This window comes from Alligator sinensis, unplaced genomic scaffold (assembly GCF_000455745.1).
Source record: "Alligator sinensis unplaced genomic scaffold, ASM45574v1 scaffold547_1, whole genome shotgun sequence".
In the NCBI taxonomy this organism is placed as follows: domain Eukaryota; kingdom Metazoa; phylum Chordata; order Crocodylia; family Alligatoridae; genus Alligator; species Alligator sinensis.
The window spans coordinates 1,644,784-1,669,673 of NW_005842217.1; the positions used below are offsets into that span (position 1 = coordinate 1,644,784).

Here is a 24,890-nt window from a genome sequence, read left to right on the forward strand (position 1 = left end):
TAGAATATCTTTCCTATATCTTATATGCTTGCCTTGTTGGAGAAATATAGATTAGAAAAAATACTTGTTTTGCTTTGAAATGATAACTTAAGATACTATGAACAGCACAGGCTTTGAGAAGGGCCTTCTCTGATTTGGCACCTATTTTTAAATAGTATAAACAGACTGAGATGAGTGAAGACATGTTCATAATACAAAGTCTAAATCCCATACACAATAATACAGAATCTGAATGAATATATATATATATATATATATATATAATATATAATATATAAGATTTAAGTGCAATGAGCCTCAAGCCTATTTCAAAGCATTCTGAGGTCAGATTTTTAGTAAGATTTTCTCTCTTTGGGGCCTAATTAATCAGCCCATCAGCTAAGCAGCCAAACTTTTAAGCATGTGCTTAACTAGACTTCAGTGGGATTTAAACCTCTAAGACAAGACTAAGCCTTTTTTAAAGAGATCTGTTGTGGCTCAGACAGAAGATATGGGCTTGATGCAAAAGCCAAAGATGCTTTGGCTGCTTATGTGGGAAGTGAGACTAGATGTTCACAATGATCATGGATGCTTATAGCCACCCATGTGCTTATGTATTTTGCTGAATAGGAAAGAACTCAAACGCCTGCTTTAAATGCTTTGCTGAATTGCAACCTTTGTCACCAGATGGACTTTTGTACTTGAAGCACTTCTTACATTGTGGCAGCGAACAATCCCTGGCCATATGTAACTCATCAATTCTTGCGGAGCTCGCTGGACGTGTACAAGCTGTTTCGTACAAAGCACTGGCTTCAGACACAAGAAGCACGCGGGCTCGTCGAGAGCCACATGCTCTCTGCAGCACTGAGTACATGGGAGAAGCTTGCGATGGCTGCAAAAATAACAGTGTCCAGTCTTGCAGTGTCCTAAACTCTCAGATGCAGGCCTGAAAGCATTGAATTGAGAGGCCAGGGGTTCCCTGTGGTATTCTAACTGTGGCCCATGGGGTTCTCCCATCCATGATTTTTAGTATGCTTCCCAGCTCATAGTCACACTCTAAGTGAAGAATGCTTTTCTAGGAATTGTTTTAAACCTTCCTACTGTTGCCAGCTGTGGTGAACAAGTGCCCAGAATTCCCCTTTGGAAATAATACAAGGATTTAGAAGTAGGGTTTAAAAGATAGGTTTTACATTCATAAACCTCAGCAAACCTATATGCTAATGAGAATTCTGTGAGCTTATACTATAATTAAACGGGTGACCCCATAGGCCTGGGATGGGAGCACAGGCATTTTGAGGATGCTCTTTGGAAGAGGCATGCAAGTGAGCACGGGCATGGACAAAAGGTAGTAGAGGAGCTGTGACCCTAAGGAATGGCTTCTCCCTAAAGCACGCAGCTACCTAAGCTATGCTGACCAGACTAAAATGGAGGAATAGGGATGGACTTGGGTGAAAAATGGGGTGAGCATGAAAGATAAGGTTCAGGGAGGAAGAGGAGCTATTGAGGAGACCCAGCTCTGCATGAGGAACTGGATGGTGGCAGCATAATGTCCTTGGATCTTTGAACAGTTCCTGACCAGTCACTTTGGAAACACATCAGGACTAATGCTTAAGGGGGAGGAGTGGACCTTCAGAGGGACTCCTCGAGGGACTCACTTGGTGGAGGATAGAGTGAGAGACCAGGCTGTGAGACAGATGGAGAGAAAGGTCTGTCAATTGAGAGCCCTTTTGGGTGTACACTTGTGAAGGACCATTTCTCCTGAAATAGCACAATTCCTCTTCCCTTCACCAACCAGTTGGGTGCTAATCTCCTACCTATTCCAATTCTCCAGTGCCCCTAAATCATGGGCTGGGCCATTTTGCATTAGGCAATAGGAGAACCTTGGCTGCTGCCCAGCTGGGGCAGGGCTGTTGGGTTGTGATCAAGGAAGGTGTTGGTAGGAGTGAGGGAGAATAAAAACCTTCTCCTCCTGCCCCTTCATTTCTCAGCCTCTAGTTATGGGACATTTTGGACCTTTGACTTGCACTAACAAAGTGAGCCATGCACTACAATGGCCTGGGACATGCTTCTAGTTAATCTGTGCCTACTCCTAAACACTACGTGGCATTTGTCAGGGTATGGGGCCTTCATGCAGTGGGGAGCCCTAGAGTCAGGAGAGGACTGGGGAGCCGAAGACAAGCATTTCACTGAAAGGCTCCCATGCAGAGCCGGAGAAGATTGCACGGGCTCCATCCTGGGGTCCACACTCAAGCAAAGTTCCCTCCGAGTCTGGGTGAGGAGCTAGGGTACCGACCAAGCTGTCACGGGGTAGTAGTGAGCGTCTCTCCCAGGCTGGCATGAGCCAGCTCCCTGGAGTGCACCATGCCCTGCTGGATGTACTTAATGAGCTCTTTGCGGTTGTCCAGGATGGTGTCGAAGCTCTCCTGCAGCCGGTTCTGCTGATCAATGACCTTCTGCTGGAGGCCACGGATCCAGCGTAGCAAAGCCAGGCGCCGATACATCACCAGCTGGATGTGGTGCTTCTCCTTCTCCTGCTCCTTGAACCTTTCCTTGTCCTGGATGTTTTGGAAGGCCTCCGCCAGCACAGGGAAGATGGTGTCCGAGTCAGAGGAGTTCTCGGAGTCGGTGTCGGGCAGCTGCGGGTCTGGCAGGCCCCTTCGGTCTCTGGTAGAGGCAGGCATCTCCCATGTGTTGCCAGTGCTACTATCAGGGCTGTCAATGCTGAGGGAGCTGCTGCCATAACCGTTGTCCTCCAAGGGGGAGACGACGGACTTGTCACATTCTTTGGCCACGTCCTCAGTAGCGGCTTTCTCCAGCTCCGCATTGCTGACCTCTGCCCCCTCCGGGGGGCTGCGCACATCCTCCTCGGAGAGGCACCGTTTCTCTGATTTCAAGCCTTGGGGAGCATCCCTAAGCCTGTCCTTCGCCGTCTGTCTCTGCACTAATAACACCAGATTATCTGAGGGATTTCTCATGTTTTCTATCTGGCTGGGGTCCTCCTCCATCCGGGTCCCAGCCACTGTCTGGCTCCAGTTCTCGTTGCTGTCATATACTTCCCCCACAAAGTTGAAGTTACTGTCCTGCCTGAGCTCCCCTTCACCGAGGAAGGCCGTGCCCAGCGTGGGGTCCTGTTTGCCCTCGTGGAAGGATCTGTTCAGGGGGACGTCGGGCTGGCACACCGTAAACATCCTTCTGCCTTCCTGGCTGACAGAAAGAGAGAGACAGTAAGGGAAATGGAGAGAAAAATAACCGGGAGGAAAAAGGGCCTTTCTCTGAGTTACCAGAGTCAACCTTGCTTCGGAGCCAGTTCTAGTTCCAGGGGTGTGATTCTGTTTTCACCTGCCATTCAAGGCCAGTAATCCCTTGACTTGGGTAAAGCAGCTCCTGACTTCTACCATATAAAGTAAGAGGAAACCTGGGCTCCAAGGACATGGGTATGTCAGCATGAAGCAGGGAGAGCAGTGGTCTAGGATGATGCACTAAATTATATGCTGGTCTTGTCAGCTGCAATACAGACCAGATGCCAAATGTTTTGGGGTCTTCTGGAAATTTTAGTTGGTCCCGGTATAACATTAGTGGGCAGAGGCAAAGCTCAGATGCGAGTCACAAGCTTTCTGGTGCTTGGATAGTAGGTTTTGGTTTGGTTCAGCTCTACTAAAGACACCATGTGGCATAGCAATGTGTGGGCTAGTATAGAAAAGAGACACATGAAACCTGGTTCAGTCGCCCTCTGAAAAGAGTGGCAAACTTCTCCTTGATTTTAATAAGAATAGGGCCAGGTTCATGTATTGACCTGGAAAGAACTGTTTAGTGTAGATGGAGTGGGGTAAGACACTTATTTTTTGTCCTGGTACAATATTTATGGGTCCAAGTCATGATCCAGGACCCCAGCACGCTAAGTGCTGTATAGCTGCACAACAAAAGGCTGCCCCAAGCAGCTTATGATCTAAATATAAAACAAGAATCAAGGCAAACAAGGTTCTCTGGGAAAATGTGATCTTTTATTAAACCAACTAAAGAGCTGGAAAAATTGTTCTTTGCAAGCTTTTGGGTACAAACACCCTTCTTCAGACAGAGGGAGAGTCTATAGCTGTATTGAGTAATACAGTACAACTGTAGACAGTACAATTGTAGACTCTCCCTCTGCCTGAAGAAGGGTGTTTGTACCTGAAAGCTTGCAAAGAACACTTTTTCCAACTCTTTAGTTGGTCTAATAAAAGATATCACATTTACCCAAAGAACCTTGTCTGCCAGTGTCCTTAGATCAGCATGGTTGCCACCAACACCCCCAAAGCAAGAAACAAGACATTGCAGTAGCACAAGACATCGTCTCCGTAGGACAGCATTTGGGTGTCACTGAGTTACAGGATCATAGGAAAGCAGAGATGGAAGGGACCACATGAGGTTATCTACCTCAGCTCCCTGTTCAGAGTAGGATCATCCTTCAGTAAACCGTACCAGCCCAGGGTCAGTGTAACCTGCTCTTGAAAATTTCCAGGGATAGAAATACCACAACTTCATTAGGCAGCCTGTTCCAATGATTAACCACCCTCATAACCAGAAAGTTCCTCCTAATCTCCAGCCTCATTTTCCTCTGCTGCAATGTAAGTCTGTTGCTCCTAGTCCCATCCCCTATAGCCACAAAGAAAAGTCTATCTCCATCCTTTTTTTTTTAATCGCCTTTCAGGTTATGTGGCTTGCTTGAAGCCTGGGCCACCTCTTGCTCTGGTTTTGTGAGCTGGAATGGCAGACTGTACCTAGTGGCAAAGTGAGCTCCTATTACCCATCTAACGGGATGAGAAAGGTGGAAATGGAGCCAGACAAAACTTCTTGTCGGGAACGTCAGTAGCCTGAACACCTGGGCACCAATCCTTGGTATAGCTCCACTGCCTAAGGAGATGGCCATGAGGACTTAAGAGAAGACAGTGGCTTAAATCCCATGTGTCCCAACATGGGGTTTTGTGTGGTGAAACACGCTTTGCCCAGGGAGCATGAGCTATGGACGCCGGCTCCACAGCTGCTCGATGAAGGTGCTGAAGGGACAGCGACACTCCGAATGACGTGCGTGATCCCACCCCGCAAAGGGGCACGTCTGGCTGATAAGGAGCAATGCTCAGTCTGGATTAATGGGCCTAAATAGGCATTATCACACAGGATCTCTTCCCTGCACCAACCAAGCCAGGAGCATGAAGTCAGCTGTGCAAAACACTGTAGGCTGCAAGAAAAAAGCTGTGGGAAACAGTGGGAAACCATTTAAACTTTGTCCCTGTTGGTGAGGCGCATGAAGGGAACCTGTGTAAATTTGAGACACTTTTGGTTACTTCTTTTAATGTCTGTTCACCTTCCCCAGTGGAAAGCCTATTAAATCCCATTGGATTATTTTAATAGATATGTGCAGCTTTCCATTGGTCTCTGACTTTTCAAGGATGCCAATACCACCAGTAGGCCTGCTCCTTCTTTACAAAACCTAGTTGCAAACTGGAACTAGTGGAAAAAAAAAGTCAAACTAGAATTCCTACCAGGGTTATGAATAGAGATGGAGGCAAGCTTAGTGCTAGAAATCACATGCAGGAAAACCCAGGAGAACAAGATTCCCTCCCCAGGAGACCAGACTGCTTAGCTACCCCTTTTTTCCATGCAAAAGTTAGTGGTTGAGTGGGAATAATACCAGTGTTGATGGGGAGTGTTTACTGCACGGGCTGTAACTTGGGGAAGTTTCCCTGGCCAGCCCTGCCTAAGCAGGACTGAGATTTTTAGCAGGCTACCCAAAACCAGCATTAGTTGTTTTACCTTTGCCATTCCTCAGTGAGGTAATAACCAATATATCTTGGATGGCAACTCCCCTGACAGATCAGATGTGGAGGATTCACAAAAGTGGGTGTTTGCTAAAGCAATTGGGAGAGTTTTCTCTGTATCAGTCCATTGATTTAAGGCACTGCGCTGCAATTTGGGAGAAGTGGGGTCAACCACTTCCCTACCACAGACCTTGGGTGAGTCTTCTAGCCCCTGTGAGCCAGTGAAATGGGTAGGGGGGAATAGTACTGCTGTGCTGCATAGGAGTGCTGTGAGAGGAAATGCACTAAAAGCTATTTAATCAGCAAGAAAAGTGCCACAGAGATGTCACTCCAGGCTCAAGCTGCAAATACCCAGAGTTTATAGGTGTTTGGAAGCCAGGATTTGGACTGGACACAGGCAGGGGGTGAGTCTGGATCTAGGTCTGGATATCCCTAAATGTTGGAAGGAATGCCTACAGGGCAAGAGGTAAGGGTGCTTGAAACACAAGGCAAGATGAAGGGGCAAAGCTAGAAGGAAACAGAATCCAATCCTTGAAGCTGCCAGTGCAGGAGCAATCCCAGGAGGGAGAAAGAGGAGCAGAGAGTGGAGCTGGGGTGAAGCGTGGGGTGTCACGGGCTGGCTTCGTGGGCCTGTGTGAGTGACAGGCCTCTCTGGGACTGAGGACCAGCTGCAGCCAACTGCAAGTGCCCCCACTGGCCTCAGGGAAGAGAGGCCTGTGCCCTCAGAGGCAAAGCCCTAGCTCAGCTCCCCAGGTACCTGCTTTACAAGAGGGCTACAGCTCAGCTATGGCCTGCAGCTCAGCCACTGCAGCAGCAACAGGACCAAGTGTATGCCCCAGCCTCCTGCTACAGGGGATGGACCCTCATTGCAGGATGACTGCAGCATACGGACCATGATCCTGATCCTCTTCCCCTCTCCCCCAGTGTAGACCAGGATTAGTTGCACTTAACAGAATGGAGCTACACTGGTGTAGGACTGGTCCCAGCAGGAGGAGGAGGCCCAGTGTTTTCAGGGCTACTTGAACGGGATCACACTCTCACCTGTGCTGCACCCCATGACCCTGTCCCTTTAAACCTGGATTCCAGTATGGTTGCTATGGTGAGGTTTCCATGGCAAGCAGAGATGTGTGTGTGTGTGTGTGTGTGTGTAGCAGCAGCAGCAGCAGCAGACAGCATGATGTGCTGCAGTGTGGTGGTAGCATGTGACGGACGGTGCCCAGAGCCACAGGGGAGAGTTGTGCTGTCCCCGTACAAACATCACAAAGCTCTGCCTTGCAGCGTGCCGGCAGGGTGGACCTCCCCTTTCTCTCGCATGCCTAGAGTTTGGGGGGAAAAAACCACACAGCTCCCCAGACTTGTGAGCTCTGCAAATGGTTTAAGGAAAATGCAAGGGAAAGGCAACACAGAGGCAAAGGGGAAAGGGGTTCTAATGCTCACGGTAATCCCTGCCGGGAGACGGAGAGAACAGATGCGATCAGGATTATGAGATTGTTGGAATCACTGTCCCAGCGCATCCTCATGTGGCCACTGAGCTAACCTTGATCTTCAGTTATGGCAGGGTCCCCTGTACCAGCTCATGTAGCTGTAGCAGGCTCAGCACTTGGGCATTCGAAGGGGAAGGGGCAGGAGGGTTTATCATGCTGAAGTCCAAACTTTGTGTTTTGGGGCAGGGGCCAGGGGGGTGGGAGGGGAAGGGCATGTGTGGTACAACAGTTACCCGCCACACATCCCTAAGATGGCACCGAGCAAAAGCCCTGTCCATGCTGTGGGACCCTACAAATAAATCAACGAACACTTTGCAAATCAGAAACCCAACAAGCACATGCATATGTGCACACATGCACACATGCACATGTGCTTGCACACACTCTCTCTCTCTCTCTCTCTCTCTCACACACACACACACACACACACACACACCAGGCCAAGGACAGGTGGGGCTGGGGTCCTGGTACCATCTGTGTGAGCAGAACAGCAAAGTGCTGTTTGCTTCAGGTCCTTGGAAAGGCAGTAGAAACCCCCGCTCCCCCCACACACACCCTGTCAAAGGGGTCCAAATGTGGCTATGGGGCTGTGCTCTTTGCCCTGTGCCTGGCACCAAGGGGAAGTAGGTGACTTCAACCCCTGGCATCAGGTTATCTCCTGCCACGTACCAAATACAAACAACCCCCCCGCGTAATGCACACACTTACCAAGGAGGCCTTGGGAAAGCAAAGGCAGATTTCTCAGGCTGCTGCTGCTGCTGCTGTTGCTGCTGCTGAGCTGGACAGAACGGAAATAGTCCTCACTCCAGCAGCAGGAAAGCGTCATGTACTGCATACTTCCTACAGCAACCGGCACTGCTGGGAGTGCCCTGTCACAGGATGATCAGCAGGCAGCAAGAAATGCAAGGCAGCACCTACGGCCACCTTAGCACAAGCCCGGCACTGTTAAGTGAGTGTGTGTATGTGTGTGTGTGCGGGGGGGGGGGTGGTTAACAGAGCCTATAAAAGATGATCTGTCTCCCTAGCGATGGAATCAGCTTCCCTGGAAACAACACTCAGCCAGGAGATCAGCCCTCGGTAAGTAAAGAGATGCTTATACTGCGCGGAGGAACCTGCATTGAGTGTCCGGCACATCACCGACTCACACTTCAGCAGCAGCAACTTTGGAGGGCCTGCCTAGAGGCAGTTGTAAGGAAGCTGATTTTCTGCGGGAGAGTGGCTTAGGATTTTCTGAAAATCAGGCTGCATTAGAGTCGCCCCGGGGAATCTGAGGCATCAGAAAGCCACCAAATCACTCTGGAAGATTTAGCTCTGATCAGACTGGTTGGTAAGTGGACAGATTCCCGATACATTGTGCCCTGGATTCCCCCTGGATTTGTACAGGGCTGCACATGATGAAGGCCTGGTCTGTGATAGCTGCTTCCCTGGCATTACCACAATACAAAGGAATGAATAAACAGACATATATTCCTGGCAGCAGTCTTGCTAGCATGTCGGTGGTATGTGACCCCCGCATCCCCAGGCATGTGCAAGGGGTCAGAGGAACAGTCGCAGTGCAATTGTGGCAGGGGCGGTGTTCCATGTCTCCAATTTGTTTTTCACCAGACCAAAACTTGAGCCTGATCCATCCCCACAGCCTCCCTCCATTCACTGCTCACCTGGTGTGCTTGTCATAACCCTGCCTCTGGAGTGAGACCCTGTCAGTCCCTCTGTCTTTCGTGGAGCCCAGGAATGGATGGGAGTGTGGAGCTAAGCAGTCGGAGCGGTGCAGGTAGAGAAAGGAAGCGAGGTGCTCTCACCTCCTAGCCTTGGTTGTACCAGCGCGCTCTGAGACACCCGTGCAGCCAAGCTCTGCTGCTGGGAACGCACACTTGATGGTAACTTCCAAGTACAAAGCACGTGGGGATAGTTTAGTGGAAACCAGGGCAATTGCAAGACCTTTGTTTAGAAATTGCTATAGCTGGTGCTGGTCCAGCTGAACTAGAGCATCAGGCCTTCTCTCAAGTAGGACACCTGGCCCATCTGAAGCCCCTCTCCCCTCACCTCTACCATGGGTGTGATGGGTTGAGGCAATATTTCAAGATCAAGGATTTCCCTGCCCATGGCTTATCATGAAGCTCTGTGCAGAGAGTGTCTGGTCAGTGAATGTCCTGGACTACAGCCATGTTTTCTTCCAGGGCCTGGGGCATAGGATCTTTTTAATAGAGAGCCCAGCAATGGGACTGGCTCTGATCCTCTTTATAACAGAAGTCTGTGGCTTCTCCGACCGGGATACATGAGGTCAGCAAGAGGATGTGAAGCTCCCCTGTCCCTTGGGCTGGTGCAGAATCTCTGAAGGTGCAGACAGAAGTGCCGCTTCCTGGTCTAACTCATGGTGCTTCACAGAAAGCGCCATGAGTTAGACCGACCCTCCTGACCCAAAAGAGGTTAGGTGTTGGGTCAGTGGGGAGGGGGGGTCAAGCTCCAATTTGGAGCTGATCCAGGGAGAAAAGCTGCAACTCTGCATCCTCTTCCCCTAGCCCCACTACCCCTCTCCTGGCCCCTGGTGCTGTCTCAGGCTGGGAGAGGGAGAAGGCAGGGGAGGGAGTTGCATTCTGGGGTTTCCTCAGACTGCACTGGAGTCAGAGGATGGATGAATCGGATCCCCCAACCTTGGGGGCATCCAATCCACCTGCCTTACCCTCCAGCACTGACTAAGCAACACCCAAAATGAGCTCTCTACTCTCTCTTCCCCCCCGCCCCATTCTGAAAGCACCCAGCATGCACAGACAGAAGTTAATGAAGGCACTCCTCTTTGGAGCACCTTCATCTGAACCCTCATGTAATGAGAGTTCAGATTGTTGCGGGATCAGGCCCTTTTAAAGTGTTCTGCAGCCATGCACTTGTGTTAGGACAGGGCTATAGAGTACTTTCAGGGGCCAGATGGGGCAAAAATTGTCATTCTGTCTGCACCCTGAGTCCCAGGGCAGGCTGTCCCAGCTCCAGATTAAAGAGCCCTCCACAGAGCTACATCTGGATACGATGCTGATGCCCATTGGCTGTATGACTCCCATCATTAAATCTCCCTAGTGGTTAAGAGCTTTCTCAGCCTCCCTGGGCACTCCCTTGAAAACCCAACTATCTTTCTAGCTTAATTAAAGGTTTCAGAAGACTTCAAAGACAGAGAATTTGCCACCTAATAATGTAGCTTAATGGGACCTGCAAGCTGCTCTTACCTACCACTTTTGCTGTAACATCAAGACCAGTGGTGTACTAGAATCACTCTTTTCTCTACAAATACCACAGTAAGGAGCTTGCGATGAACAGGCAGTGGCTGGGATTTTAATCACGCTGCTTAGCTGGCCACGCACTGGTGAGAGAAGCTTCCCAGAACCCTTTTAGGCAGGTGAAAGTCCTCAGTTCGATGAGGCCTCTCTGCTATATCCCAGATTTATTCAGAGTCCCACAAAAACTCCAGTGGAGAAGCAATGAGGCAAAGCTACAAAATGTGTCCTGGCTTTTGGCACAACATGAGTCTATGGGGTACCTGCCTGGTGATGAAACCTGCTAAAACCTGAAGAAAAAGAGGGACATGTCCCTGCACCACCACCTGCTACTGGGTAATGAGTGGACGGTATTGGCAAAACGTCTCTGGGGGTCTAACCCCAAACACAGCCTGTAGCCCAGCAGATACCCCCTGTGTGCATGTGTATGGGCATGTGTATGAGGATGCATCTCACCCAGCAACACACTGAAGACAAGTTTTCATGAACAGAACAGCTCCTCCTCCTACCCCTTCCCAATCCCCCTGATCAGTCCTATGAGCTTTAGGCTACCCAGACTCCCCCGTGGTACCTAGCTCGCAGTCCATCAGCTCCTCGTAGAGCGCAGGGAGGGGGCTATGGAGGCAGTTTTCTCAATAGACCTTTTATCCATCTGTGCTGGGACTTGGGGGTGTCTCCAAAGGTTAAAATAAAAAGCAGTAGCACATCAAACAAGCAGGGATGAATGCAAAGCCTGGAGCAAGAAGGTCACATGAAGCACCACAAACACTTTGGGCATAAAGGGGCATTGTCAGGCTTAATGCCAGGATGAGGGGAAAGAGCAAATGTAAGGGGTTCTGAATGGTTTGGATGAAGTCAGCATGTTAAGCAACATGAGTCTTGGGGGTTGGAGAGATGGCAGGGGGACGAAAATGTGCTTCACATGAACACAAGGAGGGTTTGTGTTCCTCCTTTCTATGTTTATCCCCCTTCAGCTCCAGCCCCAAGCAGTCAGCTGTAATACTGATTTACACTTCTACCTCTCTGGGGCAGGGAATGTGTCTTTGTTCTGTACAGCACCAAGCACCCTGAGTGTCCCAGCCCTGGCTAATGTCCTCAATCCTACAGCAATACAACCCTATCACAGCAATACTGCTCGATAGGGCTGGCCTTTTATTCTATTTCTAAGGTGCCCGGCACAACAAAGACTCCTTGAAGTGGGGTCCTTGGTGTTACGGACAGGCTACAAACAGATGTTGCATTTGTCCTGGGACAAGTTGTGCCTTTGGTTGTCCCAGAAAAGAAAAGTCACAGGACTGGCATGTATACACATTGCCCCTCTCATCAGGGTTTAGTGAGTGGTTGAATGCACTGCTGCTTTTCTTTCATTGGTCCAGTGATGCAATCCTGGGACATCTGCCCTTAGGACAGAACAATCCCATGCACCGGTACAGGCTGGGGACCGACTGGCTAAGCAGCAGCTCTACAGAAAAGGACCTGGGGGGTACAGTGGACAAGACACTGAATAGGAGCCAGCAGTGTGCCCTTGTTGTGAAGAAGGCTAACGGCATCCTGGGCTGCATTAGTCAGAGCACTGCCAACAGATTGAGGGAAGTGACTATTCCCCTCTATTCAGCACTGACGAGGCCACATCTGGAGTATTGTGTCCAGTTTGGGCCCCCCACTACAGAAAGGATGTGGACAAATTGGAGAAAGTCCAGCAGAGGGCAACAAAAATGGTTAGGGGGCTGGGGCACATGACTGATGAGAAGAGGCTGAGGGAACTGGGCTTATTTTGTCTGGAAAAGAGAAAACGGAGAGGGGATTTAATAGCAGCCTTCAGCTACCTGAAGGTGGTTCCCAAGAGGATGGAGCTGGGCTGTTCTCAGCCGTGGCAGATGACAGAACAAGGAGCAAAGGTCTCAAGTTGCAGCAAGGGAGTTTTAGGTTGGATATTAGGAAAAACTTTCTAACTAGGAGGGTGGTGAAGCACTGGAATAGGTTACCCAGAGAGGTGGTGGAGTCTCCATCCTTGGAGGTTTTTAAGACCTGGCTCGACAAAACCCTGGCTGGGATGATCTAGTTGGGGCTGGTCCTGCTTGGAGCAGGGGGTTGGACTAGATGTGACCTCCTGAGGTCCCTTCCAACCCTCATTTTCTATGTTTCTATGAGTTTCACAGTCCAACCACAAGAACGGAGACCCAGAAGTAACAACAACTGTAAATGATAAAGGGACGGCTATAGGGCTCAAAGAACTTAGCTGCACCGCAGCATAGCCAGTTGCAGCAGCAGATCTCTGCTCTAATCAGCATTCACACAGTGCTGTATTTCTCTGCAAACAGTGAAAACTGGCAGCTTTCTACACCTGTATGTCCCACCTGCAGCTGCTTCGCATAGGGGACTTACCCTTCAGTTCTGAGGAGGCAGAGGGGCTCCTGCTGCACACTAAGCATAGTCCAACAGAGCTAAGTGTGCCTGCAATCATGATCGGAGCATCAGTCCTGCTGCGAGAAAGATGAGTGAGTCGGGAAACAGAGGGGCTCTGTCTGTAAGATGGACCTCGGTCGTGATGAGAGCAGACATGAGGGACGAACCATACAGGTAGCTCAGCTTGGGAGAGAAGGTTTGAATCCTCTGTTACCTTATTCTTCATTGTTGAACTGAGCTGCAACCAAAGCATGAGTATGGGCTCTCTGTGATGGGTGGGTTTATGATTATACACAGGGGGTTGGGGTATTAAAATGGTATTCCTGTCCCAGGAAAATGTTTCCCATCCCAAAATCCTAACAAAAAAGTCAAAATCCCCATCCTTAGGTATTTATTTATTTGCAAATGAACAATTAAAAAGAGCTTGAATTGACCCAAACCATTTTGTTTCCATGTTAAACATTTATAAAGTTTGGGTTCTTTTACTGTGATTGGTTTAGAGGCTGATGTAAACGATCATCTGGAATGGGAAAAAAGGGAATTTTCATTTTGAAAATGTCAACCTGAAACATGACTTTTTTTCCCCTAAAATTTTCTTTTTACTGAGGAATTCATTGAAGCCAGCCCTCCTTCAGCTCTCACAGGAAAGGCACCTGCTCCTCTCCCACAGTTTGATTGCTCTCTACTCTATATGTCACCCTGGGCAGGTTGGTGTGGACACTTCCAGGCCTGTTTTAGAAAGTGGTATGCCTTGGCTTGGTTTAACATAGATATAGAAAAAGCCCCAGCATCTTACTTGTTCTATTTCAAGGATATTGGTGACTTTGCAAACCTCGATTTATTCACTTATTTAAGAAGTGAAGCATGCAGAAACTTTGCAGCTGTTTTGCCTGTTCAGGACTATGTGATTAATGGGTCAGACAAGAGTTTCCCTTTCCCCACAGAAACCAGGGGATTATCTAATCCTAATTCAGACCAGAGTGGTATTTGCCATCTGAAAATAAAATAATCCTGTTCCATTGAAAAACATTCTCCCTAAAACCCATAGACCTACCCAGAGTTAAACCATACACTCATCCACATCTGGTGCTAGCTCCCCTGAAACGAGCTTTCCTGGTTAGAAATCAGCTGTGTGGCAGGACAATTTTCATGCATGCTGTTGTAAAAAATAAATGGATCAAGAGCAATAGGAAATAATGCCCTATTTATCAATGAAGCAGCCTGCCCTTCGCCAGCCTAAGTACCTCTTCTTGTTCCCAGACAGCAAGAGGGCAGTTACATTTCCAAGGCCCCTAACTGGCCCCGAAAAAGCCCAGCTGAGCCACGTTTTGCAAGGTGCTGTATACATACAAAGAACTCAGTCTCCAAAGATATGATGGATTAAAGATGAGGAAGAAGGACACACAGAACAGTGAAATGACTCATCCGAAGTCACACAGCCGGGTGAATGAGCAGGGACCCCTAACTACTACTTTATCATTGCCTTCCACACTGGACTCTAGTATCCAGCACAAAGGGAGAGCAGAGGCAAGGGGAGATCAAGTGACTTGCCCAAGGTTGCACAGGGAGTCTGTGGCAGAGCCAAGACCTGAATCCAGATCTCCCAAGCCCCAGCCACAAGCCTCTTTCTGTTCCCTTGCCTTGCTGCTAAACATGTCCCCAGCTGCTGACAACCATGCCGTTTTCTGTGATGCGGCCATTTCCCCGACTGGGGAGCAGGCTGAGAGCCCACCGTGGCTAAAATCCACAGAGAACATGATCACAGCCCGAACCACGCAGAGAAACGGCGCTAATCCAGCCCCAAACGCTGCACGCAACAGAACGCAGCAAAGAGCATGGAATTCATTTGTGCATCTGCTACAAAAACAAATCGTTTTGCTTTTCAGATCAAAGCCCCTCTCCTTTGTTGATGTTGGATCCAGAGCTGCCATTGTTCCCTAATTTCACCCTCTGGGAGGAGGAGGTGGAGTCTAGACGGAGCCTCCAAATCTTGCTGCGGTAGCCATCTCTCTTCAGCAACAGAGAGCATCTAGGAATCTGAGTTGCTGGCCAGGAAGCCAGAAAAGCAGGGAGACTTTGGGTCGTGGGGAGGAAGGGGGTGTAAAATGCAACGTGCTGATTTTTCTCAGAGGAAGGAGGACGCACTGGGCGGGGAGGAGGAGGAGGACACGGGCTTAATGCTGAATTTTAGAATTGCCTTCTCCCCCCTCCTACTCCTGACGTCAGAAATAAATTAAAAACTATCCTTACAGGAAATTGAAAATTATTTAGAAGACCCTGAGCAGCAAATCTAATGAGCTGGCTTCCCAGAGCGAGATGTTCTGGAGGAGATAAATGCAACACGCCGCGCGGGGTTTGACTGGGGGGTTATGGCAAGTCCAGAACCGGTCTAGGGATGACCCGACCCCAGCCTCTAGTTCCCGCGAAGGGCTGAGACTGGACTCCTGGGCTCTTCTCCCGGTTCCCTCCTTTGCCCCCTGGGCTTTTCATGTAGCAGTACCTCCACGTCATTGGAAGACCTAGAGCAATTGATCTAGCCCCAAGCATTCAAGAGCAGCATTATATTGTACGTGCCTTGACTTTTTGGGTGCCCACAGTGAGAGACCCCTGGCCTGATTCCCAGAGATGCTGAGCACCCCTGGTGAAATATGAAGCAGAGTCTGCCATGTTTCTTGTGAAAACACAAGCCCGCCGCACAGCGGTCCGCTCCACAGACACGTTCAAAATCTGACAACTTTGGAGCTCTTGTTTTTCTCTTTGCACCAGCCCATCTTCCACCCCAAACCACTAACCAGCTCATCTGCCACGTTTTGTCCAGGTGCTGCTAATGTGAAATCTCTACCGCAGCCTGAACCGGCCTCCACCATGACAGGCAAGGCAGGCAAGGAGGTGGGAGTGGAAAGCAAGGCAGAAGGATGTGGTTGAATTGTCCAGGCCCTTGCTGCCTGTCAGAGCTGGGCATAGAGCCCAGGTCTCTCACATCCCAGCGTGTCCCACAGCCTGTAGTTTGCCAGATCACAGAGGTTTACAAGCGCAGAGGCAAGTTATCTTAAAAGCAGTCCTTCCAAGTCCATGCTGCTGAGGCTAAAACCAGGTCCCAGCCTCCTCCGTCCCAAACTTGACCCAGCCTTCATGCAAATAGCCTGCCACCTGCTTCTCATATGCCGTGTTTCCCATTAACCCAGGCACCGTGCCACAGGCTTTGAACAAAATTGGTCCCAGCACAAGCCCTCGAAATCAGCTCCAGCACCCCCATGACGTCGGCTCCGTGTCACGAGATTCTGCTGCTGGTTCCTAACCTTTTCTTTCAGGAAGGATGAATAAGGAAGTTCAAAGCATCCCACATGCTGGATGAGTTAGGGGCGAATACAACACGCAAAAGGCACGCAGTGCAGCCGCTGTGTCGCAGCGCTGGGTTTCAGGGAAGGGCTGGCCCTGCGTGTGGCACCAGCCAGCTTTGCAGAAGGGGGAATATGTGAGGCATGAGAAGACCACAGCCTCTTGGACGAGGCACACGCCTGCCCTCTCCACTGCGAGGGAGGGGGTGCAGTAGCATTTGCTGGAGGCTTGGACAAGGCTGGAAGGACCTGGGCAAACTTCCCACACCCAGTCCCGCTCAGACCCAGTCCTCAGACCCCTCTGCTACACCAGGACTGGGCTTCCTACTTTGTGTATAGAGATGTCCCCTGGTCCTGGCTCTGTGACTGCACACGAATGCAGGCTCCTTTATCACCTGTTCTCCAGATACCTTGGATGCCTCCTCCGAGGCCTGGCAACTCCAGCACCTGACAGTACATGTGAGCAGAGCCGGCCAGGTATGCAGGGCCAAGCTGATGCCAGCCCCCCAGCATCTATCTAGACTGACTGGCTGACTGAGCTGTCCTGTCTGTCTCCACCTCTCTGCACACTCCCTACACACTAAGGGTATCTCTACCCAGAAACAAGGAGCTTCCCCAGGACACGTCACAAAACTTCCCCATCAGGCAGTTCTGGTACCCATTAGCATATAGGCCAGTTTTGATTCTGTCCAGATGAGATGGAGCCAGTGTGGCACCTGGTAGCCAGACAAGTCTGGGAATCCTAGAGAGCTGAGAAGCGCACGGATGCTGGAGGAGCAGGTTCCTGTCCAAGCAAGAGGTGTCAGTGTGGAGGGAACGGGACTGAGCCTAGGAGAGTCGGGGACATGCAGCTAGCAATTGCATGCGTCCTTGCCCTTCTTGCAATCAGGGTGTTTTAAGGAGCAGCAGAGATTCCACAAAGGGAAGGCCCACAGATGCCAGGAGAGCCCACAAACACCAACAGACCCTCCCTAGGTCTGGAGCAGGGTGTTTGTGCCCAAAAGCTTGCGAAGAACAATTTTCCCAACTATGTAGTTGGTCTAATAACAGATATCACATCTACCCAAAGACCCATGTCTACAAAGGAAAGGTGTGAGTCGGTGCCAGTCAGGCCCATCCCATGATATTTTAGAAAGCACGAGAGACCCAAAAAGGGGAGTGAGGATGGGCAGAGAATTAGGGGTCTGCAAGCCACCCCCTCCCACCTGCAGTGGCCAGAACATGGCTCCCTTCTAGAGGCAACAGCAAGCACCAAAAGGAGGAGGCTTGAGAGCCTGGAAAAGTAAGTAAGCAAGAGGCCTTGGCATTTCTGGAAAGGCCGGTGCATAGCAAATGAAGCCAGCTAGCATTGTTGTGCATACAGCGTTGGGGGGAGGGCGCGGGCGCATCTGCGCTGGGATCTGCAGGCACTTGAAGGAAATGAAACTTTTATTTGGGAGATTTCCACATTCTTTTTCTCTCTCTTTTCTTTTTTTTTTTTTTTACCCCTACAGGGACATGCTGACCTCACAACCCTCACTACCCCATGCCCGTGGCCATGCCGGGGAGCAGGCGGCCAAGAACAATGCTGAGTCTTGGGGTGGACATGGGAACCCTTTTCTTCTCTGCTCCTCATAACTGGGGTGTCCTAGGGTCACTGCTGCCTCCAAAGTTTATGATTATTCAGCAATGCAGAATTTCTACCTAATGCAGAACCTGGCTCCCTTCCCCCATGCCCCTCTGCTGGTTCCCCTCAGTCCCAGCCCATGGCTTGGCTTAGCATTGTGGTCCATGGCTCTTCCATTGCCTTTAACCCCAAGCCGCTGCATTAGCATCAACCTACTGGGCCAGAGTGGGCCCTTCCCTGGCCAGGCAACAGGCACTCGGGTCTTCATGCTACCTCCAGCTTTGCCCCGCCAACGGGAGGCTGGCCACTGTCCTGGCAGAGGGCTCCATCCAACCCGCCCCCATGCAAACGAACACCACGGGGAGCCAGCCTGGGAAGAGTTAAAAGCAAAATGATTAAAAAAAAAAAAAACCACCCCAAACCCTGAACCACATGCGACCTAACCTCCCCGAACGGCTCATCTGAATTTAATAAAGCGAGAGGGGGGTGGAAAAAAAAATCTCCCAAAAAGCTCTCAAAGAAATTAAAGTAAACAACATTCTGACCTTCAACCCCTCGCTGCCCTGCGACTGACTCAAGTCTATTCTTATGGTCACAGACGCTTTGACATTTTGTTTAATTGTAAACACATTCAGTAAATACAAGGGTCTGGTGGCAGGCAGCTCCCTCTCAGAAAGGATCCAGTAACGCGCCCGGGATAGGAACATCTGTCCCAGGGCAAAAGAGAAATCTCTTCTTGTGCTCTCAGAGAAAGAAGATGCAAAGCTGAGAGCAGGGGGTTGGAAAGCTGTCAGCAGCCACAGTGTCTCTTCATCCAGCATGGGCCACTGTGCTGCCATGCCATGCTGGTCAACTCCTGAGACCTGAAAGCACGAGTCTCTGCAGCTTGGGTTGAAGAGGCACGGTCGATAGGGGTTTTTTTGATGAACCTTGAGAGAGTCTACCATTTCAGAGTGAAAGTCCTGCTAGAACCTATAAGGAACATCACATCTTAGCGTCGCTGAACAGGAGAGGTGAAGGCCACCCTCTTGACAGACATGTCGAGGGAGGAACAGTGGCCTCCAGAGCTGTTCTGGTTTGAGCAGTGGGTGTTGCTCTGAGGCAGGGGCTATCACAACTCACATCTTCTCTGGATCAGGCACACAGTGAGGACAGACACATGTCTTCTCTGGATCAAACGCTCCCTCACCCATGGCTTACAGAGACCTCTTCTGAGCCAAGTTCAAACAAGCCTAAGGACTTTGTAGCCTAAGTCCTGCTTTCCAAAGAGACTTGAGAGCCAGCATCGCACTGGCTCTAAATGAGTTATTGTTTCCTCCATGCCTAAGTCACTTTGGACTGGCACTGAAGTCATGTAGGCACATCTGAACATTTTATACTTGGGGACTACAAATTGCAACCCAGCCCATAACTTCCTATAATTGTCTTCTTCCCAGAAGGGAAGCATTACACAGTGCTCGGTGCTGACAACTCCAAGCATAAAATAGCCAACGAGCCAGGCCAAACATTTCTGAGATTAGCTTAAAAGGTATCATAAAATAATTGGCTTCTTTTCATTTACTTTCTTGTTTCTGAGCCTTTTGGGGCTGCACGTCACTTGTCTCTGTGAGCTGGGAACTCACTTTCTTTTAAATGAAAGCCTTGATGTCCATGTTGTTGCACAACCCCAGGAGTTGGTGTTTTAAGAGCAACACCAATATCCTGGGGAGTGCTGTATTATTGGGGACCTGGCAACACTGAAAAGGTGGGAAGTCCAAGTCAGGTTCCCCCGTGATCAACCCAGCCTCCCCCGCACCGCTGGGATGGACCTACCCGCCAAGCCAGGATAGCTCCCCGCTGGAGGAGCTCAGGGCTAAGCCCCCGTGCCCCCTGCCAGCGTGGGGCTCCCCTTGGCTGCTGCAAGGGGGCCAGAGCAGGGCTGAACTGGGCTGCTCCTGTCGGGCTCAGTTTGCTCCCAATAGGGGCACACATGTAGATGTGCACCAGGGAGCACTTTAATGAGTCTGAATTTTCTGCGCAGAAATAACCCAGCCAGAAATTTGGGAAATAACCCATCCAGTCTCATACTCTGAATTAATTGCACGTGTAGATGCATGCTGCATGTCTTTCTGCCTCTGTGCTATGCCTAGTACCTGATAACATGACTTGCTCACTCACTCCTTTTCACAGAGCACTAAATGCCAGAAATGAGGTGGGGGAGCTGCCTGAGAGTGGCCATGAGCATACACCATTACCTAAGACAGAGCTGGGGGTCAGCACCAGAGCAAGGCCCCAGGACTGGAGACCTGGGGAGCAGCCTGGCAGAAGAAGAGCTGCCCAGGGGCAACACAGCATCTTTCAAGCTTATGCAGCGTTGTTCTTGTTTTGCTTTGGGATGCCACCAGGTTGGAACATTTTCCCCAAGGGGGCATGGGGTGAAGGTCCATTTTCCAGTTGAAACCTGCACTTTTCTGCTCAGACAAATAGTGGGGTTGGAAGCAGATATCCTGGTGGGTTTGCTGCTGGGGTCAGGGGGAGAGGGCCCAGGCTCCAGCCCCTGCTCCACTGGGAAGAGCAGTACAGCTCCGGTCACCTGGAATCAGAGAGAGCATTGTCTTGGCCCTGTGTTTCCCACAGGTTTAAGCCCTAAGCTGCTGGCTCCCTTTCTTTCCCTCCAGAATAGAAACTGCCTGGAAAATTGCTCTGAAAAATATTTTGCTCCTCATTAATTTTTGTTTAGTGAAAAATGCCTTGCCCGCCTCTAGTCAAAACAGAGGCACAAAGGCAGAGCTGGACAGGACAGCCCAGGAAGGGGTTAAAAGGGATATTTTTCAAGTGATGCCTGAGCTTCCTTGGTAGCAGTGTGTGGACCAAGGACTTGGGAAGGTCTGATGATCACACCTGGCTGACCTCTTCAAGGATCAAGGCTAGGGCAATGCGTGGATGGAGGTTCCTCAGCATTTCTCCCTCTTCTCTCACACATTGCTCATGCTCCATCATAAAAACCAAGATGGTCAAGAATCTCACCAGAAGAGACTTAGCTAGCAGTCCTGTCACCTTTTGGAGAGTGCACACAGACAGCTGCAAAATCCTCCTCCTACAATGGGATTTTCTGGGGGGAAACACTACGGGAATTAAAAGGGAGGAGGAAGAGGAGACAAGGTGGAAATAAACTCAGCTGAGGCCTCGCTTTTTCCACTGACCTTGGAGCCCAAATACTAACATCGTGGCTCTCATCCCATCACTGCCCACCATCAGGCTATTCCTGCACCTGTGGAACAAACTGCATTTCAATCAGAATCAAAGCGAGTGACAGATGTGCTATATTTGATGAAAAATGCCAAGAATTCACAGCCAGACTGGATTTCACAGGAGCCAAGAATTCCAGTGAGGCCAGACGATTTCAAGATGATATGAGGTCAGGTCCTGGATTTTTGGGGGGGGGTTTCCCCTTTGCTGGCTAACACTTACCATGCATGGAGGATCAAGAGCGCTCATGCTGATCGGACAAAAGAGACTGAATGGACCAGTGTGAGGAAGCAGTTCCTGCAGATCCAGGCTCACTAGCAGGTGAGTACTTGTGAATGAGTCACCCCCCTCCAGTCTCCTGACAAGGCCCCCCATGGCCTGAGGGTCATCGCTGGAGCTAAAGTGGGAGGCTGGCTATCCAAATGTCAGAGCAGAGCTGAAGGCCAGAACAGACCTAGGGGACTGGGTGTCACCCTGTGATGCACAGCCGTACTGGTGACCACAAAGCGGACCCCGAGCCCTTAGTCAGAGCCCTGTTCCAGTACCAGCGCAGACCACGTCACACGTAGGCACTGAGTGGGGTCTATGGGGAACCTCTCGGAAAACCTCAGCCTTGCCTCCCCTTGGTTGAAGGAAGGAGGGTCACAGAGAGTCAGTTGTGCAATGAGCACCTACACTCCTCGGCACGGCATGTAGACTCAGATGGGCCCATGCCACGCCACACCCAGCCATTCCCCCCGCTCAGGATCTTGCTCTGCAGACTATGGATGCTGAATACACCACCTCCTCTACACCCTGTGCTGGATACTACAGGCCTGTAGCACTCGGAGAAGATGGGATCTCAGGAGCTCCTTGATCCCTGGTCTGCCCAAAGACGATGATCCTGTGGTTAACACATTGGACTGGAGCTCAGGAGATCTGGATTCAGTTCCCAGCTGTCCCACTCACTCCCCATGCAACCAGTCACTTTGTATGTCCTGCCATCTTCCCCTCTTGTGCCAGGAACTCCTTGTTCCTAGGGGCATGTCTAGGATAAATTCATTCACATTGACACCCAATGCAGATATAAAACCTTATTCAGAAAATGTTAAAATTGTAGTTATTAAATGGCTTGGTATAGTTGGAACACAATATAAGACCCCGCGCATTGTAGCTACATACGTGCAGAGTTGGCATACACGGATGCCATCTAAGACGAGCAGTTAGTCAGTCTACAGCAGCTGAAGTAAAGTCGTTAGAAAATGTAAATGCGACACTATGCAAGAAGAAAGACAGGACCCCACACAAGGTAACTATGTTGGTACCACGTTTGTAAGATTATAAGGATTGCCAAGAGCCGGGTTTAGCACACAGCATACAGTGGGGTGTGCCCAAAAAGCCACCTGAATGGATTTGCCAGGATCCATCTGTCACTGAGGTTATTTGGGAAATAACCCATGCAGTCTCATACTCTCCTCTGTGGATGAAAAGCCTGTGACCCATTCATTAAAACACCAGCCTTTTTGATGGTTTTTTTTTCCCAGGGAGAAGTGATTCCTTCATCTCACTCCCCAAACTCTCTTCACTTTCATAACTCTCAAAAAAAGGGCTTTATCTTGATTCAAGGAGACTCTGCCTGCCAAGAGAACAGGGCTGGTGTCCTTTAGACGTTTCCTCTGTGGTTTATCTGCCGCTCAGCTACAAAAGGAGAGTATTGATGCTGACTCCACCCCTTCCATTAGACCAGGACCCCAAAATCACCATTTCCTCTTGGTCTGTGAATCACTAATACATTCCAGACAGAAAGGTCTGATTAGGAAATTGTTTGCAAAACTGAAAGGAAGGGGGTGGGGTCCTTGTGCTCTAGCTGAGACCAGGCCTTCGGATCGCAACAGGGCTGGGAGATTGTTTTGCTTTTCTTTCTTCCCTTCCCTACCTTCCTTCCTTCCTTTAAGTGAATGTGGTCTTCTGGGCCAGTGCCGGGACTTGATCTCACTCCTCCTCCTCCAGATTTACAGCCCCAGCTGCTTTGCTCCAGGAACCCAGGTGTTTAGACCAAAAGCAAATAGCAGCATTTGGGCTTAGTCTAATGCTCTCCTTTAAAAAACCCTTTAGGCACCGACTATCCCCAGTGGTGGGAAGGGGTTTTCTTTCACGGTCTCATGGCAGGAAGGGGCATGCAGGCATTAAGAGGGGACTATTCACAGGAAATGAGGCCTTAGTTCTGGGTAGTGCTGGGTGACCAGTCTCCTTCCCTAATATCTAATACTTATCTTTTAATGCAATCTGGTGTGTTCCAAAAAAGCATCAAAACAGTTTTTTGGTGCTGCATATACACCCCTGCCCAGGTATGGGTTGTTAGCATCCAGAGAGAGAAATGGATCTGATGGTAAGCGGGGAACTATCCCCACCCTCTTGCTGTTCTGAATGCAGCTTCATACTTTGCAATGCTTTCTCAAGGCTTAGAGAAAGTAGTCATTTTATATCTAAGCATCCAAGTGGTGTTAGCAACATCATCCTTCAGGTCTCTTCCCAGTGGGCTATGACGATCACCTAATCACCCTGGAAAACCCCAGTTAGTTAAATGCCTGTGAGACCCCATTTGATTGGAAGGCTACTTCTCTGCACCAGAACAAAACTCCTTAAAGATTGAAAACCTGTGCACTTCCTGGTGGCTAATAACATGACCCCAGGGCCCTAGGATGGGTGAAAGCTGGGAAGAAAAGTTGATTTTGCAGCATGACATCTCGCACCCTTCCCTAACCCTGTGTAGAGTTAACTGTGCAGACTGCGCAGTTGTTATGGCACAGTTATTTAGTACTTGCATAAGCAAGTACTAAATGACTATGCAGTAACCAGCATTACTGCACAGTACTGTCACTGCACGGTTTTTTCCCAACACTACTATGCAGTAGCTGGTAACTACTGTGCACTATTGTCGCCACCCGGTTAGTGCCCGGCAATGCTGCTGCATGGTAGCAATGAGCTATGGCGCAGTAATTCGTTGCTACTGCGCCGTAGCACCTCATGTAGAGGCTCCCTGCGTGCATCACAGAGAGGATAACTAATGAACTCCTCCCTTGATTCAGCTTGGAGGAAATAAATACTCTCTACTGAAAGTAATTAAACAGAGTGCTAAGACAATGTAATAAATCCTCCATGTGGGAGTCTGTAAATCCAGTCTTGCCTGTTTCTCAAGAAGATGCATGCTAGTTTAACCACAAGTCACTGGGCAGGAACCAGTGGGGGGAATTCTCTGGCCTGTGTTATGCAGAGGGCATACAATGATCATGATGGGTCCTACCAATCTTAATATCTAAGATCCATTGTTTTCCAGGGAAGAAAGTCCATTCGGGCTAAAGATGCTCTGCTGAGCTCAGTGCAGGGCAGACCCTATAGCTGTTCAGGAAGGGAGCAGTTTACAAAACCTGGATCCCTTCAATGGATTTCAAAGCCCTTCAATGGTTAGGTGCTCTGGACCTAAGGCCAAATCTTACTCCACCTCAGAGGTGTCAAAGTGCAATCATACTGCAGCCTGCTCCGATCTCTGAAAAAGCATTAGTGGAAAAGGTGGCTGAGTCTTTTTTTGTGACTGAGTTTTAAAGCTAAGAGGAAGGCACATGACAACAGGGACTCCAACAGAGTGCAGTAGGAAAGTACTTAAAGACTGAGGTGCACAGTTGCCACTAGCGGATGGAAGAGGAGCTGGCACCTGGAGCATTGGGTCAGATCCCTGGTTGGGACAGAAACTAGCCCAGCACAAGTGCTCACAATATCAAGTGGCCAAGGCTCCTGCAGCTGTGCTGGAGAGG

At 49.8% G+C, this 24,890-nt stretch overlaps 1 protein-coding gene and 1 long non-coding RNA gene across 3 annotated transcripts; one reads left to right on the plus strand and one right to left on the minus strand.

The window, feature by feature from the left end:
• Positions 1-342: 342 nt before the first annotated feature.
• Positions 343-8,057, minus strand: CUNH1orf216 (chromosome unknown C1orf216 homolog). Of its 2 annotated transcripts, none has more exons than XM_006027014.2 (2): positions 7,967-8,057; positions 343-3,183 (listed from the first exon to the last, which is right to left on the minus strand). In XM_006027014.2, the coding sequence occupies exon 2, from the start codon at positions 3,165-3,167 to the stop codon at positions 2,280-2,282; it is 888 nt and encodes a 295-aa protein (XP_006027076.1). In that variant the 5' UTR covers positions 3,168-3,183; positions 7,967-8,057; the 3' UTR covers positions 343-2,279. The 2 variants fall into 2 exon arrangements, with proteins under 2 accessions (XP_006027076.1, XP_025063822.1); XM_025208037.1 differs by having other exon boundaries at positions 343-3,179; positions 7,967-8,036.
• Positions 8,058-8,097: 40 nt separating this feature from the next.
• Positions 8,098-15,047, plus strand: LOC102373151. The gene is made up of 3 exons (XR_003094857.1): positions 8,098-8,207; positions 8,284-8,585; positions 14,814-15,047. It is a non-coding gene; the product is annotated as an uncharacterized LOC102373151 (long non-coding RNA).
• The last annotated feature ends 9,843 nt before the right edge of the window (positions 15,048-24,890 follow it).